The sequence below is a fragment of the Lissotriton vulgaris genome, chromosome 4_1 (assembly GCF_964263255.1).
Source record: "Lissotriton vulgaris chromosome 4_1, aLisVul1.2, whole genome shotgun sequence".
In the NCBI taxonomy this organism is placed as follows: domain Eukaryota; kingdom Metazoa; phylum Chordata; class Amphibia; order Caudata; family Salamandridae; genus Lissotriton; species Lissotriton vulgaris.
The window spans coordinates 1,653,262,577-1,653,279,178 of NC_141691.1; the positions used below are offsets into that span (position 1 = coordinate 1,653,262,577).

The following is a 16,602-nucleotide window of genomic DNA, read 5'->3' on the forward strand; positions in this document are numbered from 1 at the left end:
ATAAGGCTATTAGCACATTCTGCCACTAGAGGGCAGAATGTTCTAACAAATTAAACAAAGGGTTCTCGAAGCTCGGGGGATATAAATCCCCTCGAGCTTCGAGAAGCCTTTGTAGAACATTGGAATGTTGCTCTGCGGGCCTTTACCGGCCCATAGAAGCAGGGAGCACTCCATTGTCCATTGTCAATGTTCTAGTATATCATAGCATGGCCAATTCATAATTTCTCCTGTCATGATATATATACAATGCTGGAAGGGCTTAGAAGTCCAGTAACCCAAATGTAATTGATACATGCATATATGTTCAATAGCAAGCCATATTTACTAGCATTATTCTCGCCTAAATATTGCCTTTTAACCCTCAATTACTTCTATTGTTATGACCTTGGGCTTATAGTTTAGAAAAACGAATCTAAGAGTAACTTTACTTATGTGGAACACATCTCTTGTAAAATACAAGTTCCTGTGACTTGCTGTGTTTAACCTCTGGCATGTCCACTTTTTTATGGCCTCACAGTCTGAACTGTTAAGCCATGACAACATTAAGGCCATTGCATCCTACCTATCATTATGTTCACAGAGGTGTCACAGAAGTGTCCAGCGTTTGCTGACCAAGCTGGAGCCATGACACGTTTATCATGGTCACATGAGATAAATGTACATGCAGATATCTAAGTTATCTACATACTGGCAATTGTGGTAGGGAATATCGAAGCCAAAATATTGCCTTAACATCGTGACGATAATATCAAGGGACAAAATATCAGGGTGCACAGAGGGAGGTATGGATTTATTATTCTTAACTCCACATCTACTTACCTTGAAGTTATATATATATATCAACAAAGTATGTATATATTGAGTTAGGTACAGAAAAAACATAAAGAATAAAGCAGTTCAGGCAAGAGTTTTTGAAAATGCTCATGGACATCATTTAGTGGTCACCAGGGTCCACAGGTGTGACCCCTGGCTTGTGACCCCTTGCACTGCCTTTGCAACCCCTGGCTTCGTAGGTCACAAAATCGGTGCCAGAAACACAAGGGCAGCTTGTCCTTATGGGCATTGGTTTGGGCTTCACTTTCCTTGTTTTTGGTCATTTTTGTATTACACTAATAGTGAATGTTACATTATTCGCTATTAGCGTTATAAAAATGGAGTACAAATAGCTGGAATTTGGCCCTCCCTGGCAGCTGAGGTATGTAAGAAATGCTTTTAAATGTATGTTGTGTGCAGGCTTGGGAGTGACAGTGTGGTTATGTGTGAGAGAGAGTTTGTACGTGTAAATGAGTGTGTGTATGCACAAGCAAGGATGTATGAGTGAAAGTAAAAGTCAAATGGTGTGTGATGTCACTTCTGCTACCACTGGCCCCTTGGTGAATTGACGTGAATGAGAATGCTGTAGGATTTGCTAAAGGTGTCAGCACAAGAGCACTGCACAATCCACCAGTTTTTGTTTTGTTACTTAATACAGTGTAGTGCTGTGATTCAGTTTGATCAAGCTAGATCAATGTTCCGGTAAAATCTTTTGAAAGCATGAGGAAGCGGTTGCTAGGAAGTAGAAATTGTTCTAATGCAGATGGAGGACAGTAATGCTTCCTAATGCTTCACCTCGCCTCATCTTTTTGGTGCCAATGACTCACTTAGAAGGGAGTCATAGCTCAAGGGAGCCTTGCAGGCTTTTTTAATGGTACATATCCTTCTTGGCATGCAGCCTCCCTTACATAAGTAGATCATCATAGAAGAGCTCTTTTCAGAACATAGACTTCTAGAAACCTGGGAGAGGCGGCCATACTAGGACTGTTAGAGGTCCCAGGTAGTCAGGGTAGCTATTTCCACTTCTACAGGAAGCCTGACAGCATTACCCTGTGTTTTGGGCTGGCTTTGCTCCCCCTGCCTGTTCTTGCTCGATTTGTTTTATATCTGTACAAACATATTTTGCATCTAAAGCTAGTTTGAATATACTGCATGACAAGCTCTGAGGAGGGTATGTTGTCTGGCTGAGATATGTTGTCCGATAGAGGAGATCAGTTTGTAGGGAGCAAATCTCACGGGTTTCACTAGGATTCTGAAAGAAACATAATTACAATATCATTCTTTTGCAGCTATGGCAACAAGTTATTTAATCACCATAAAATGTAATTGAAAGCACAACAGAGATTGGGTTGGGAAGGAATTACAGTGGCTTCGAATAAGGAGACAGGATGGGTCGAGGAGACACAGAGCTGGAGTGAAGGGGAGAGCAGGAAGAGCTGAGCTTGTGTTCAGGGGCACAGAAGCAGGAATGTTTGGGGAAAGGCATTGATATGAGGACTCAAGGGGAAGTGAGACGGGCACAGAGTCGGGCAGCGTCAGGGAGCAGAAAGAGCAGAAAAAGAATGGGGCAACCATGCTGGGGGTGTACTGGGCTCAGTAGGTGGAAAGGGGTGGGCAGAACAATGGAAGACGGATACCAACAGGGTGCAGAAGGTGATGTGGAGTGGATCAGGAAGTGGTAAGGCACACAGAAGATGAAACAAGCACAGTCAAGGGGAAAGCAAAGCACAGTTTGGTTTCTGATCGGATTCCATAATAACTGGGTAAGAGGGCTTACCCTGAGGAAACGAAGCAGGTCTCTTTTTATCAAATAACAATGATGTGTCCCATGACCAAAATAACTACAGGCCCCACACTTGTTCTATATTGCTTCTGATTCCTTTGGTAAATTTTAAAGTGATGGGGCCCAACATTTTTATTACGAGCCCGCAACTGGTGCTGCCGACTGCCTGGTAATAATCCCACCTTGTGCATCTTTCTATTACAACCCTACACATCCTATCCCCGTTTACTTCCTTTGACTGTGTTTTTCTGTCATTCTTTACTCCTCCATTACTGTCATTCTTTCCTCCTTCGTTCTCCCTTGCAGACTATCTGTCTCTTGCTCTGGGCCAAAGTTTGAAGAAGAAAAATAAGACCTTGTGCCAAGTAAATGAGTGCTGGTACCTACCACCCATTACCTCTGGCAAAAATTAAGCACCGCTGCTGGCTCACGGGTTAATCTATGTCAGCTTATCCAATGGCTGACATTATACCTGCTCAACACCCGTGGTAATAACATCTTAACCATAGACGTGCATCAAACTGTGCACTGGAGGACTCTGAGCTGTCAAGCCTCTCACCCTAAGTACCGAATGACTACAGATTTGCTAACATCTGACACATAAGGGAGAGGAACCTCCCATCAGTTCAACCGACCAATTGCAATTGTTTCATATTTAGATTATGCCAGAAAATTGAGATTTAACAGTTTTTTCTTTTGCTGTTTGCAAATTCATAGTTATGTGAGTGATTACGTTGGAGGTCTATTATTTTAAAAATATAGATTATTCACTTTACATGATGACATTTTATACTTGCTTGGACTATGATTTGAATGGTGAGATAGCTCAGTGGAGTAATACTTCCACTCTGGAGGTTTGTGTATAATCGGTTGTTAGGAATAGGGTCTCCAGTTGGCAGAGGTATGTGCCCTGTCCAAGTAGGGACCACAATCCTAGTCAGGGTAAGTTAGATACACACTAAAAGATAACCTGTGCTCACCCTTTGGCACAGAGCAGGCAGGCTTATCTAAAGAGGCGACGTGTAAAGTATTTGTGCAACAATACACACACAGTAACACTATGAATATACCACAAAAAGTCTCCACGCCGAGAAGGGAAGGCCTCACTGTAGTGTAAATGAAATAGGCTGTTTGTCACTACCAGCGCTTGCAAAACATAAAGGAACATGTCCTACCTTTTACTTACATAGCACCCTGCCCTTAGGGTTACTCATGGCCTACCTTAGAGGTGACTGCTATGTAATAGAGGGTTTGCTGAAGGCTTGGTAAGTAGACTCAAATGCCAAGTTGAAGTGCCAGTAAACTGCACTCACATGCACTTCAGTGGTAAGCCTGAGACAGGTTTGAAAGGCTTCTTCTATGTGTGGCACATGAGTGCAGCAGGCCCACTAGTAGCATTTTACAGGCCCATGGTATATGGTATAACACGTTGCAAGGGATATACAAGCAAATCAAATATGCCAAACAGCTGTAAACCAATTATACCATGTTTAAAGGAGAGAACGTGTGCACTTTTGCACTGGTCAGCAGAAGGCAAAAAGTTTGGGGTGGCTTATCAGTGTGGGCCATTTTCCAACATCAATAAATCTGGAGAATTGAATCCTTGGGGGAACCTCAGTCTCACATCATTCTGGGATCTATATAATAAGTACAACTGAGTTAGGTAATAGGGTCATCCAGGCAGTAAATGGGACTAGAATAGTCTGTTAATATGCTCCAATATTCACACACGCTTTCTACCCACGAAACAGAATCATGAAAAATATTAGAAGCGATGGGTTAAAATTTGAAAGAAAATCCAAAGGCCTTTTAGATAAAAGTTTTCATTAATGCTAGAATAGAAGACCGTCATACGTGTTCTGCATTGGACCTGAAAATATGGTGCTGCATGAATTGACCTAATTATCTAATTATTCATAAAAATTAGGCAATTGTTTTCAATTGTTTTTATAGCGATTGTTCTGTTTTGTAATTTAGTCCTTTTATTCTTGGAGAGTACACTAAATGAACTGTGTTAGAAAGAAATGCTCATAACGATGTTGAACCTACTGACCCTGTGTTTTTTATTTTTACCCTTAGCTTACAAAGAAAAAATGAAGGAGCTGTCCATGCTGTCCTTGATCTGTTCTTGTTTCTATCCTGAGCCGCGCCATCTTAATATCTATACATATGATGGTAAGAAAAGACAGCTGAAAGAAGCTGCCTTTTTATATACTTTACCGGGACTTGGACTAGAAATGATTCATTTTGCTCTTACCTTCAAATGTGATTTGGTCCCCACTCTACAGATTTGGCCATCGACTTTGTTGCTGGTAAATGTTATCGACTTAACGTGGGTCATTATGTGGAATGATTGGTTTCTAAGGACTCATTAAGTTATTGATAGACCTATGACTGGCCTGGTAATTTACATGGATTTGCAGGAAATGCTGACAAACAGGAATTGTGGTGTTTTGGGAACTCATATAACAGGCTTCAGTTAGGGCGAGAATTGAAAACTATTTTGCACATGTATATTGAATTGATATGTGCAAAATGCCAGCTTTGTAAAAGAACGTTCCTAATCCTGAATCTCACAATCAGGATTGGGTTTGTTTCATGTTTGCAAACTAATGAATTATTGCCATCGTTATTGTTTTTCTACTTAAAATGTGTACAGGGGTGGATTTGTGGGCATTTGTAGATGGTCTACCAACAAACTCATACATTTTTGAATTTTCACATATCTCTAGCAGATACTTTACCCAAATGTATGCCTGTGATAACCAGGAATAAATATATTTTTAGAAGAATGAGAATGGGAAGGAAATTCCCCCATATTTATTGGGTGTGTAGTGGAAGGGGTTCCACGGAGAACAAATATTCTCACCTTGTGCTCACGCTGGGACCCAGAGCTGTTGAAACTTTCCTTTTTGCCGCTGCTGCTCGCGGAACCCGCTTCGCGGGTCCCGCTTCGTGTGGGAGCCTTTGACTGACATCATCCCACCGGGAGTTGTGTGTGGAGGTTGCTGCCCTTCGACAGAGGCGGTGTCAGTGGTTGCAGTCTTGTGCAGGGCTGCGAGCAAGGGCGGGCGCAGGACTTCAAGTCCCAGGAGCGCAGCCAGACCCAACAGCCAGCACCTGGGCCGCTCTCCCTGCACGCCCCTCCCCACCATCACCATCTTTCAAATACCCCTGATTCTGGAAGATTGTTGGGACGCTCTCACCTTGTGCTCACGCTGGGACCCAGAGCTGTTGAAACTTTCCTTTTTGCCGCTGCTGCTCGCGGAACCTGCTTCGCGGGTCCCGCTTCGTGTGGGAGCCTTTGACTGACATCATCCCACCGGGAGTTGTGTGTGGAGGTTGCTGCCCTTCGACAGAGGCGGTATCAGTGGTTGCAGTCTTGTGCCGGGCTGCGAGCGAGGGCGGGCGCAGGACTTCAAGTCCCAGGAGCGCCCGCCAGACCCTACAGCCAGCACCTGGGCCGCTCTCCCTGCACGCCCCTCCCCTCTCACACGGACCCTACATAACTCCTCCTTGTCCCGCTGAGCGGGAGCGCCCGGGGCTAAGCCCGGGCAAAGGGCGGGCCGTTTGAGGCCGTTCGAGGACTGAAGAGACTGGACTGGGCCTTATCCTTTTCGCCTTCTTTGCGCCATTGGTACCATCTTTCTGCTATTTCTCACTGTAGCTACTGTTTTGCACATCTTTTTAGGAAACATGTGTACACGGGTAAGCCGTAGTTGGGCTGTAAAGGGAGGAAAGAAGTGGAACGGGACTCTCAACGATTTTATAACGAGAACGAACATTGCCATAGACAATGAAATTACTAAAATGCAAAACCGTGTTTCCTTAGACTTAGAGGCAGCCAGAAGATTGTCACAGGATATTGCCATGTCCAAAAAATCATCCCTGGGGCATATAGCGTCTGCAATAACCCCGGAGCGATCGTCTAACCCGCGACACATCACAACGCAGGTTGATGTTCACCACACTTTAGTTACGTCTCCTGTGTCAATTTCAACCCTAGGCCCCACCCAATAGCACTCTAGTCAGAACTCACCTGTGATCATTATTGAAACAGATCTCGGCCAACCCATTGTCAATACTCCACCGATCACTGAGGTCCATGAGAACTCCCTACGCACTAACATTAAGGGTACAGCACACAAAAGAAAACGCAACATAAGATCTGCCTACTCACGTAAGAAGGCTAAAGTTGCTAGGGCACACCATTTCAATGTTAGTAATTTGCCTATACACATTGTTGAAGGAAGGACTGTTTCCCCTGTGCAGGAGTTCCCCAGTGTAGACGAGAATTGTTCAATCTTGGATATTACCAAGGAGGACACTGCAAAAGAGGACATCGGGGTACAATTAGATGAGCCAGAGGGGAAAGATGAGGATTTCTTAAAAATAGTTTGGGAAACCCTAAAAAAGCTTCTATCTCCCCTGGAATTAAGACTCTCACATATTGAAAACCATCTCCTAGAGGTGGAAAAGAGTATCTTAACCCTAGCAACCCTTAGTTTCCGGGACCAGAAAATTACTAGCGTACCAGATGATAATCTCCTTGCACTAACACCCACCACAACCCCTCCAGTACCGCCCCCAAGTAGGCCAATACCTAAACCACGCACAAAGGGTTATGATCACAAAGCCTCCAAACTCCCACCAAAGTTACCAAAGCACCTTACCCAACAACCTATTATACAACACAAAGTAGGAGTTGTTCCAAGGTTGAATGACACCAAGGATGATTGTACCATCCCTCAGGGGCCACAAATTAGAAGCAATTTTCGTGGGGGTTACATAGATCTCCCCCCAGATGCAAGGCCATACGTGGTGGTACTAGCGGGTGTACCGGAAAATGAGAGTAACCACCAAGAAAATCACTGCTCCCTCAAAAATAAGGTTATCCACTGCCTGAATGTAAATAGACCGATTCCTAACCACTTGAGAAGTAGAATTCTAATGGTGCGTAGAGTCCCTTGGATAGGTCCATCTCGTAAAACCATCCCAGTTGACTGTATCGTTGTGTCATTTGAGGATCCACATACGGCCCATCACATAAGCTCGTGGATTACTTGTGGGGAGAACTCATCCATTGTAGCTAGACCTTTAACATTCTTCTACCCTCCTCGTCCTAACTTAAATTATGGGGGGGAATGGACATCGGTGCGATATCCGGTTCGTGGAGGGGTGAGAGATGGATGGCTAGGTCCAAACAGAATGTGGCTTGGGGCACCAACCTCTAATAGGTTTGGCTGTCATGAAGAGGTAGATTGACTTCTCATGCCTCTGGGTTCATCACCTGATGCTAAGGATAATCTGTCCCCCCGATCCCTGACCCTACGCCTCCTGAGAGCAATCCAAGCGGGAGCAGCCCCTTAATAGGACTAGAAACGGTTACAGATGGGCCAACGATTAATAATCTAGATCCTAGCTTAGTCGCTCCTTATTCTTTTGGTCAATCAACCATGGATGCTCCGGCTGAGCAGGGGGTGTTGAGTATCTCAATCAACAAGGCAGCCCATGTGCTAGACACTTTGTCACAGACCTCCTTAACAACACAGCCACTGGTCTCACTAATCAGCAATAGGAATAATGTTGCTATCAATCATGATACCCGGGAAACTGATCCTGTAAGGGGGGAGGATATACAAACTCTATTGGGGGAAGATGCTAAGGATTCATTGTTGCCTCACGTGGCAAGAAGGCTTAGCCTTGCTTTCAATCCCCCTGTATCTGCCCCCACACTAGGGCCGTAGGAAGTCCATTGTTGAGGGTTCTCAGTTGGAATGTAGCAGGACTTGCACGAAACATCGACATTCCTGACTGGAACTCATTTGTTGAATCCTTTGGGATTTGTCTTCTGCAAGAAACCTGGTGCCTGGAACCACGGCACAGGGTGGGTTATGCAACCTACTTTGTGCCTGCGTCTCAACCATCTGGCAGCAAAGGTCGCCCGTCGGGGGGCCTCCTGATCTGGGCTAGTATTGCATTGGGGCTAACTATTAGGCAAATACCCACAAAATCACTTGACTTGCAGAGATTATCAATTAAATGCCACGGGGGAAAAAGCTAGAAGTCTTTAACATCTACCTAAGGGAGGCAAGGGGTGGTGTCTCTATGTTACCTCTAACAGGTACTGAGGAGGAGCTCGGATCCTGTAATGCAGACTCCCTTGTTCTACTGGCTGGAGACCTCAACTGTTCCTTTGAACCACTTGCCAGTGAGGATATATTAGATATCTGGGAAGAAGATGTTAGGAGAGGTATCCCCGTGTTCTCTCTCCCACACATTAAAAAATGGACCCAGAGCGCTATAGACATTAATGCCCTTTGTATGGAATTTGGCCTTAGGGCAACCAATGGCAGATCCAAGTCTGATTCCCAAGGAGCACACACATAAAACAGGGTGGGTCATACCTCACGGATCGACTACATATTGTGGAATCATAGGCTCTGGGCACATCTTCAAGATATGGAGGTCCTGTCAACTACTGATAGTGACCACAACCCATTAGCCTTGATTTTGACTCCCCCCTGGCAGGGTACGGCCCCAATCCCACCACCACACACATGGAAATCAACGCATGAACTAGGCCCCTTGAATTGTGGTAGGCGGCTGAAATGGAACAAAGTTGCCGCGGATGAGGGAAAGATGGCATTAGCAAAATCTATAATGTCAACTGTGAAGCTGCGGTTAGACTCCCCGGATCTCAGTAAATCTGATGTCTCTAAAGTTTTTACAGAAACAACCAAAGCACTAGGAAAATTGTTCACTGCCCAACGAGCAGGAGTAAGGGATAAGAAAAGAGGTGCACCTAAGAGCGGCGCAAGTTGGTATTCTCCTACCTGTTGCGCTGCAAAACGCGAACTTATCAGAGCAGTGAAATCCAAGGTTGCTGGTCACATCAGTCTTGCTAGGAAAGGCTACAAAAAAGCACTAGCCACGGCTAGGGGTGCCCATGAAACTAAATTCTGGAATGATCTATTGGCGGCTAGCTCCAAAAAAGACTCGAAGGCCTTCTGGGAATTGATGAGAGCAAGGGATAAACCCGCTGATTCTCTATTGACATGCAACATCACTGGGGAGGCGTGGTTTACCCATTTTTCCCAGCTCTACTCCTTATCTGGGGGTCCTCCAGACAGTCTGTCGGATCTGCCACACATTGAATGTTTTGATCACCAAAATAAGGACAATTTCTTTTTTGCCAAGGAAGTTGAGGGGGCGATTAAGTGCCTGGTCTCTAACAAGGCTGCGGGACCTGATGGCATCCCAGGTGATTTACTTCGGGCCAATCCAGAAGAGTGGAGCAGACTCATTGCTTTACTTCTGAACGCGGCCATGATGGGTGGGTGTCTGCCAGACTCTTGGAGGGGCGCGGAGGTCGTCCCGATTTTCAAAAAAGGGAGTCGGGACGACCCCGCTAACTACCGCCCAATCAGCTTGTTAGACTCCACCCAGAAGGTAGCTGGCAAGGTAGTCCTAGGCAGGGTTTTGCAGTGGGTCGAGGAAAAACAAGTACTGTCAGACTACCAGGCTGGCTTCAGATCCGTAACGGGGACCATCGAACAGACATTCCGATTATTAATGATTTACTGGAAAGTGGTTGTACTGGGCAAGGGCAGTCTGTACCTTGCATTCATAGACTTACGGACTGCCTTTGACCTGGTCCCACGTGTCCAATTGTGGAGTGTCCTTGAGGCCTTGGGAATTCCCTCATACCTACTTAACATGCTTATAAAGCTACACGAGAGTAACTTTGCACAGATCAGGTGGGGTGATCAGGGCCAAAAAACATCACGCATCCCTGTAAATAGGGGTGTCCGCCAGGGTTGTGTGCTAGCCCCCACTCTGTTTTCATTATATGTTAACGGAGTGGTGGAGCATCTTCTTAAACAACCAGCAGATGCACCTTCCCTGGCTGGCAGGAAAATCCCCACCTTCCTATTTGCAGACGACACCCTCCTGATCTCAAAAACCCCAGCAGGCCTTCAATGTTTACTCTCCAGTTTTAAGAACTTTTGTGATTCTAGGGGTCTTGCTATTAATGTAGGTAAAACTAAGTTCCTGGTCTTAAACCCCCCAAGGAAAACTGTCATCCCACCATCCTTGGACCCGAAAGGGTAAAAGAGTTTGATTACTTAGGTATCCGCCTATGTGATTCCATGAGTTGGAAAGCCCACCACCAAAATATATTGCTGACTCACAAGAGGGTGATAAGGGCCCTTTTGAAGGAACAACATGCTTTGTCACTTAAACCAATTGGTCCTGTATTGGACATTTACAGGGCAAGGGGGGTGAGCGCGGCTCTGTATGGGTCTGAATTGTGGGGTGTTCAGAAAGCATTCGGAAAATAAATTCCACAAAGACCTTATGGGCTTACCGCATAGTACACCATCTCTTCCACTTCTTTTAGATGCGGGTACTCGCCCAATTAGTGAGCCGGCGAGGTTGCGCCCCCTCCTCCTATGGGCACGAATATGGAGGGTACCAGAACTGTCTAGTTATGCCGAAGGCCTAAGGGAACTCCTTTCAACACCTGGCTGGCACAAGGTCCGTTGGCTAAAAGAAGTTAAGCGGCTTCTTTATGACCTGGGCCTTGAAGACGCTTGGGCTAATAGAACCGCCCCGCCCAAACTGACCTTAAAGAAGCTATACTGGTCTTGGGTGGTGGATGCCAGAAACAGCAATTCCAAATTGTGTAGATCCACTGCAGAATTCCTGATGGTTAAGGAGGTCCCCTTTTGCGAACCATATTTAGATATGATTTCTAAACCTTGGGATAGGGCACTATATTTTAAATTTAGGGTGGGCCTATTGCCATTGGGGAAGCTGACTGCAAGCTGGAAGCCACCGGTGCAAACAACACCATATTGCCCTTTCTGTGAAAACAGGCACGAGTCAGTCGCCCACTTACTGTTTGAGTGCCCAGCATATGCAGCCCTGCGCCGCGTTTGGCTGAAGCCACTCTGTAGGAGCCTCGGTACTAGATCTCATCTGGAGGCCTTACGCATTCTAAGATCTGATCCCCCGTCCTCTGTTTGCTTGCTGCCTGGCCAAATTTCTTGGTTGGGCGTGGCGGGTCAGATCCTCTAGGCAACTGAGTCTCCCATAAATATATATTGTACTTGTCCCAATGTTAATTTGTATGCTTTTAAACAACGGCTAATCTGTATGCTTTTAATCAAGGAACAAAATGCTTTGCCAAAATGTAATGAATTTTAATGTTCTTTTTGTACTGTAATGCTTTTTAAGATATGGTTAATATATCGAAATAAAGCTTGTTTCTACTACTACTATTACAAATATTCTCAGTGGACAAAAAATAAAATAAATCTTAACTGTGCACATGCTAATTTCTGTGAGGTTTAAATATACCTTTTCCTACCATGTAGATTATTGAAGGACATATCCAACTGTTGTAGATTTCTACAGTATTCCTGCGATCCTTTATGAATCCCATAAGCAGTGGTACGAATCACATGGGGGAAATGGATGTTTGACAAGGGGAAGAAAAGGGGGCCTGAATTCTCTTGAAGGGAAGGAAAGTTTCCAGACTAGCTTAATCCCATAGACAGTGGCACCCACTACACAGTGGCAAAAGGATCCTTGATCACCCCCCTCCATTGGGGTAGACCATTTAGGGCCCTGTTTCCTCTGGAAGGGAAAGAAGGCCTGCAGACTAGCTCTATATTTTGTTTTTTGTTGGACGGCCACAACTTACTCTGTGTTTTCTGCATGCAAGGATGAAGCCATAGGAACAGGAGACAACACAAAGGGTGTGTGATTTTCAAAACCATAAATGTGATATGTGATAAACATTATTTTAATAATATATTAATGCCAGTAAGACTTTTAATAAAGGAGATCTCTAGCTAGAAGTAAAGTAGCCCCTTTTTGTTTTCTTATTTAAATGACAACTCGAATGCACAGGGTTTGAAACAGGAGGGATTCGAACAGCTAAAGATACAAGCAGTCGCTTTCCAGCGTGTTCATGTGTTTCATATGAATGTAGTTTTACCATTTTGTAAAGAGTAAGGGGGTTTGCAATCTCTTCCTTTGGTCAGGCTGTTCACTACATTGTCCACAGTACATTGCCCACGCACCAGCTAGTCATTGCTATCTTATTGTAGAATTAAAGAACAGTAATTTGTTTTTATATAGTGTGTCATGCTGCACTGCTGAGGTGTGTAAGAGCAGTGAGTAACAAACATTCCTAAAATCCTATTAATTAGGGTTGGTGTAACTTGCGTAATTCAGTGTAGCATAATCACACAAAATTACCTAAACATTTTGCGAGGGTCGCATTATTATGCGAGAGGAATAACTCTGCATTAATGCAAAAATGCCTCCTCACATCCAAAATGGGGACGAGAATGCATTTTGTGCTAAGAAATAGCGCTAAATGCAACAGAACACGAACAGCTGGCATGAGCATCCATTCATGCTTGCTAAATGTCCTCTAGACAAAGGGTTTTCCCCCAAAGTAATACAGGCACTTACCACAGTTTTCATAGCACAAAATGCCCCCCTTGCATACAAATTGGGTGCAAGAATGCATTTTTCTCTAACAAATAACGCTAAATGTGCTTTTGGTGTAGGACTTCCCCCCAACTTAATCCCAGCATTTAGCGCCGGGACACCCCCGTTGGGGGTAGCTGTGAGCTATAAGTGGTAATAATAATAATAATAATAATAATAATAATAATAATAATGCACCCATGCATGCAAAATGGATGGGAAGATGCAAAACACGAATAGTGAGTGACCACTCGTGGTCACTGAATATGCTTTTGCTGTAGGATTGTTTTCCCTCAAATTACTCTTAATTATGTGTGCAGGAGTAATAGCATTATTATCAGTAACAGAGAATTATTGAAATTACTCTGACTATTCCATCACAAATAAAATTACGCCCTGGCCTAGTATTAGTTTAACCAACCATGAAAGGAGTCCTGAATCTTGAGTTAGCCTTGCTGAGACACACACTTGTGAGCTACAGGTCACAGCAGGTGTCAGTGGTGAATGCTATCTTACTGAGCCGTGTTGTTGGCATATCAGAACGTTTCCAATCACCATTGAGCTAGTGTTAATGAGGTACTGGAGAGTGGGAGACAACAGAGGAACAAGAAAATGGTGTAAATGAGGATGGGAAAAATAAATGAAAATTTTGATGAAAATAAGTTCACAGAAGGGAGAAAAGAACAAGCAATAAACTGGTTTCAGTAAAGATAACAGATGTCTGAACCAGGAGGAGAAGCTCGGGAAAGCTGGTTGGTGGTGAAGAGAGTGAATGAAGGAAGAAAAGAGGAAGCATAGATGGAAGGAAGAAAGAAGAGACGGCTGGAGCAGGAAGACGTTTTGAGTGGGAGCTGGTTGTGACTGAGTCATCACTTCTTATCTCATGAGTTAAGCACCAAGCTCAACTAAAAGATGTAAGGGCAGATTTACAAACTTTTTATACTGGGTTTGCATCACAAAAGTGACTCAAATCTGAGCAAAATCATTTTTTATTAACTTTCCACTGCAAAACTTGTTTTGTGCTGGAAAGTTGCCTAAAAGAAATGCAAAGCAGTACAAAGTGCTGTTTTGCTTTCCTTTCAGTCAAGGTGGCATTCCATCAGTGGTGCATGAGCATTCATGTGTAACCACATATGGCTTTTGACATAAATCTCTATCTACTAACAATAGTAGACAGGGTTTTGTACCAAAAAAAACAACACTTGAAAACAGGTATTTGGAAGTAGAAATGCTTTTATTTCTGCTAACGTTTCCCACTTTGCATGTGCGCGGTACTTTCCAGCATGCATTCAACGTAGGAAAAGTTTTAAAGTTAGTCTAACCAATGTATTTTCTACTGGAAGCACATCCTTTCAGTACATAATCCTATTCTAGTCTCACACAGACACTTTAGCACTATGACACAAAGGTGTGTTGGAGATGCTCAGCAGCCTATTTGTGCACCAGCACTAGGGAGAGTTCTGGATAGTCTCATATCTTAGAAGATTGTCTGTCTGTTCAGTGCTTTACTCATTGCTTTTTATAACAGTACTTATGCTGAAGGTGACGCGACTTCCGTGATGTTAAATGTTTGAAAGGTTGTACTTTACATTAAGATGACATTTGGAAGTTGGCCTCCCTGCCCTTAAGAGTTCGAGATTTCCTTCAAATGGAAATTCTGCTAAGACACATTCCTTGCTGTTTTGCTCCCAGTCTTTGAGAACTACCCAGACAAATATCAAAATGAAACAAATGCATGCTTTTCTATTGTTGGGGTTATCTGTTAAGTATTTTAAGTATTTTTAGTTCTTTTTTTAAAGTCTGATTTGTTTGTTCTTGGAATTTGATGGGAGCTGCAGTGTCTGAGCATCAAGATTATCTACATATTGTTCAATAGTTAACATGTATTCGACAGAACATGTGGGTCAAACAGGCAGCCTTGATTCTATATGTAGAGAAGTCTGACCAATCCAAAGCTTAAGTCAAGAGAGGCAAATGAATAAGTGTGCAAACAACACTTTCAATGTTGTTGGCACTTTCAACAGAGTCAAATCAAATTAAAAGTACAAACATATGAAACACAATACTAGACACAACACACATGTCACACAGTGCAGTAAAACGAGCTAGTGATACCCGTAATGAGAAGAGCTATCAGAAATGGAACACTGCACACTTTCAGAAAAGCTACAACAAAATACATTTATGAAACCTCTGCCCCTGACTAAATAACTATAATGTCTGTGATCAATTTTAATGTTTGTGAAGTCCATCTCTTGGCAAAGCTCTGAATGTACCTGGAACCAAAAAGACACAGAACCTATACAAATTTCAAGTATCACAACCTATTTTTCACATGTTTCTAAGGCTACGGACACTGTTGTTCATATATGAGGATCCTATCCTTCTAACCAAAACAGTATATTTCGTATTTCTGCTGTATTGAAAAAGTATCTGCATACTCAAATGTATCGGAACATATAAACAACACAACAGAAAGCAAACACAACTCTATCATCAGTGTCAAAGAGACCTGCAAGGCAAGAAGACAATCTCTTGACGATCATGCACACAAATGGGGTTACAGTGGAGGTACATCATCCACATGGGGCTGTAGATATACCACAAGGGTCAATGGAGCCTTCTAGCTGGCTAGACAACTGAGTGCTGGGCAGCAGGAACACGGCAGATCAAAGGGAACACCAATGAAATTGAGGACAGTAATACAACTCGGAAGAAGATTTTCACGCTCAACCGGCTGGGGCCCCACTATCTTGACTGTACTTGCAGGGTTTGGTCTCTCGGATAGCCTGTTTCCTTCCCTGGTGTGGAGTATGCTGAACTGATCGGATAAACAAGGTTGAGTGTTCAGCATCCCACCTCCATCTTATGTACAGGGTTACTAACCCCTCTCCGTTGATGCACATGAACTGAGAAAGAGCTTGTGCAGCGGGGATTTATGCACTATTTTCTTCTGAAAATGAATCCCAAGTGTAGATGTGTTTCTTTACCTGCGATGGATACAGGGGCTCAATGGACTAATGTATCCACTTCAGGATCCTTTGTTTGACCGTATAGTCAAAGATTCTAATCAGCCAATCATCTTTCTAAGGTCGATAAAATGAGTACTGTTGAGTTGGGGGCAGTGCCAAGAGAGGCAAAGGTGAATCTGTCCTTACAAATACACCTTATGTTATGTTAGTAAGCAGGTGTCCACCTCAAGGTATTTACTTGTGCTCCTTGGAAAATGAGTGGAGTTGTAATGGAGCATAGATTATCCCTCTTTACAACCATGGGCTGATCTCTTACCTCATACTGACTCTTCCTATGTCAGGGTTCTTTGATTTACCAAGACCTGGAGGGATTTGGATGGCAAACACAGGGTTCACAGAGGGCAGATTGCTGGCAGATGGAGAGTACAGGTGTAAGGAGACACATTCTCTGGAGATAAGCACGAGCTCCGAAGTAGATGTACCTCCATAAGAATCAATGCTATATCTGGTGATGGTTTTACAGGA

The 16,602-nt window shown here is 43.8% G+C and overlaps 1 protein-coding gene across 1 annotated transcript in view; it reads left to right on the top strand.

Moving 5' to 3' along the window:
* STMN2 (stathmin 2) overlaps positions 1-16,602 on the top strand; it is a 176,079-nt gene that overhangs the window by 108,949 nt on the left and 50,528 nt on the right. The window contains exon 2 of the mRNA XM_086965916.1: positions 4,676-4,771. Within this exon, the coding sequence (XP_086822042.1) occupies positions 4,676-4,771 (96 nt within the window). The remainder of the gene's footprint in view (positions 1-4,675; positions 4,772-16,602) is intronic.